General features: G+C 35.0%; 1 protein-coding gene across 1 annotated transcript in view; it reads left to right on the forward strand.

Annotated features, from left to right (window-relative positions):
* RPGR (retinitis pigmentosa GTPase regulator) overlaps positions 1-1,997 on the forward strand; it is a 47,312-nt gene that overhangs the window by 35,189 nt on the left and 10,126 nt on the right. The window contains exon 9 of the mRNA XM_009318911.1: positions 1,305-1,460. Within this exon, the coding sequence (XP_009317186.1) occupies positions 1,305-1,460 (156 nt within the window). The remainder of the gene's footprint in view (positions 1-1,304; positions 1,461-1,997) is intronic.

Here is a 1,997-nt window from a genome sequence, read left to right on the forward strand (position 1 = left end):
CCTGACAGTAGTGAAGGATTAGTTTGAGGGAATGGTAACATAATTTGGTTTTAATATTTCTCCAGTTAGTGGCTGCTCTGAGAATTTGGTCGCACAGTATAAACTATTTTTGTGGCACTGAAACTTACTTTGCTGTTCCAGTGACCTTGTTTCCTTGACACAAAGAAGTGCTCAAAAAGCAAAGATTCTCTGTCGACTGTCGTTCCACACAGTCAACTGTGGATACCCATTCCTCTCTTGCTTTTGAAGGTGGTGAGATTTTTGACCTGATGGCATCTGTGCAGCAGGAGCAGGCATGCTCTGCACCATATTCATGACAATGATGTAACGATATATTGCTCCCAAGTCTCAGTTCTTTTCGCTTGACATAGAATATTTTTTGTCCTTCTCAATCCTTCACAGGTTTTCATAACAATTTTTCAAGTTTTAATTAGTACTTCTCTAGCTTTTCCTTTGTTGCCTACATGCAGAAAAAAAAGGGGCAAGGGATAAAATTCCAGGAAAACTTCTCCTTTTCCCAAAAAAACTTAGTCTTTGAATTTCCCTTTTCAAGCGTGACCTCATCAAGATTTCCAAGCTTCACAGTCTTCCTCTGTTGTGATGGAGTGCCAGGGATGGACACACCAAGAATCTTTATTGCTTTGGAGAAGCTCTCATTCTTTTTCCTGGCACAGACAATCCATTAAATGGACAAAATGTAAATGTGGAAAGATTATTACTCTGTCACAAGATAACACAATTATAGTGTTCTCTGTATTTAATGCAGGGCTGATTTGGTAGCCGAACAGAATACTGAAACCTATTCTGTTATTGTTCCAGTCTCTTCCCGCACACAAATTAGTATTGGTTTGAAAAGATCTAGTCTATTAAATTTAGGGTTATACAGTGTACATGCAGGTAACCAGAAATTAAGATGAGACTATTGTACTTGAAAATGCACATATATGTAAACAATGTGGTCTTGAATTAACTGCAGTATGTAAACTCCCATAAATTTTTTGTTAGCTGATATTCTGCGTACATGTGATCAGTGGATTATTTTGCAGTTATGTTAGAAAATATATTGCATATTGAACCATTCAAAATTCTTCTCTGTATATATTTTAGTGCTTCATTGCCTGTTTTTTATTTTGTTTTATTTTGTTCTTAATTGATAAATTTAATTGACTAGTTGGTACATTTTTTAATTGGTAAAACATTGCTTTTTGACGCTGATGTCATTTGACTTTCACTTGGCTAATAGAAAGCAGGTTATAATGTATATATAAGCATATTTGTTGTTCACTTTGCCTGTACATTTTCAGAGACAGATGTATATACTTTTGGACTTGGACAATATGGGCAGCTGGGACATGGTACTTTTATTTTTGAAACTTCAGTACCGAAGTCTGTGAAACACTTGAAGAGGCATAAAATATGTAACATTACATGTGGGGAAAATCATACTGCTGTAATTGCAGGTATGTAAGTGAAAAATTCTGAAATGCACTTCCAGTGACTCTCTATTATACTGTAAAAGCTTTCTTTATAAAATGAGCAGTAGAAGACGACATATGCAGACTTACTAGTTCTAGAGGTTAAGTGAGCTAGTGAGAAAGCCAGATTTGATATTAGGAATTTCTGATTCACAGCCGTGCCATGCATAGTTCTGTACATGGTATCTCCTGGGGAATTGTAACCTCATAATTATGCCTTGCTAACGAGTATTCTTGTTTAGAAGCCTTTGCTTTGCTATACAATTTCAATCTTAGTGTTTTGTTGTTGGGGTTTTTTTTCCAAAATTGTCTAGACTAACTCTAATCTCCAACAGTACTTTGTCTGAAAATATATATATTTGGATCATATTCATCTGTTGAGAATCTGAAAATAATTGTTCAGGTTTTGCTTTTGGAAGAGAAATATTTCTTATTTGCATGGCCTGTTACTTTGTTTGTAATGGTTTTATGCTGGTTTTATACTGAATCTTTGTTATTAATAACATCCTTTTTTTTCCCTAC

This window comes from Pygoscelis adeliae, unplaced genomic scaffold (assembly GCF_000699105.1).
Source record: "Pygoscelis adeliae isolate BGI_AS28 unplaced genomic scaffold, ASM69910v1 Scaffold92, whole genome shotgun sequence".
Classification (NCBI taxonomy): Eukaryota; Metazoa; Chordata; class Aves; order Sphenisciformes; family Spheniscidae; genus Pygoscelis; species Pygoscelis adeliae.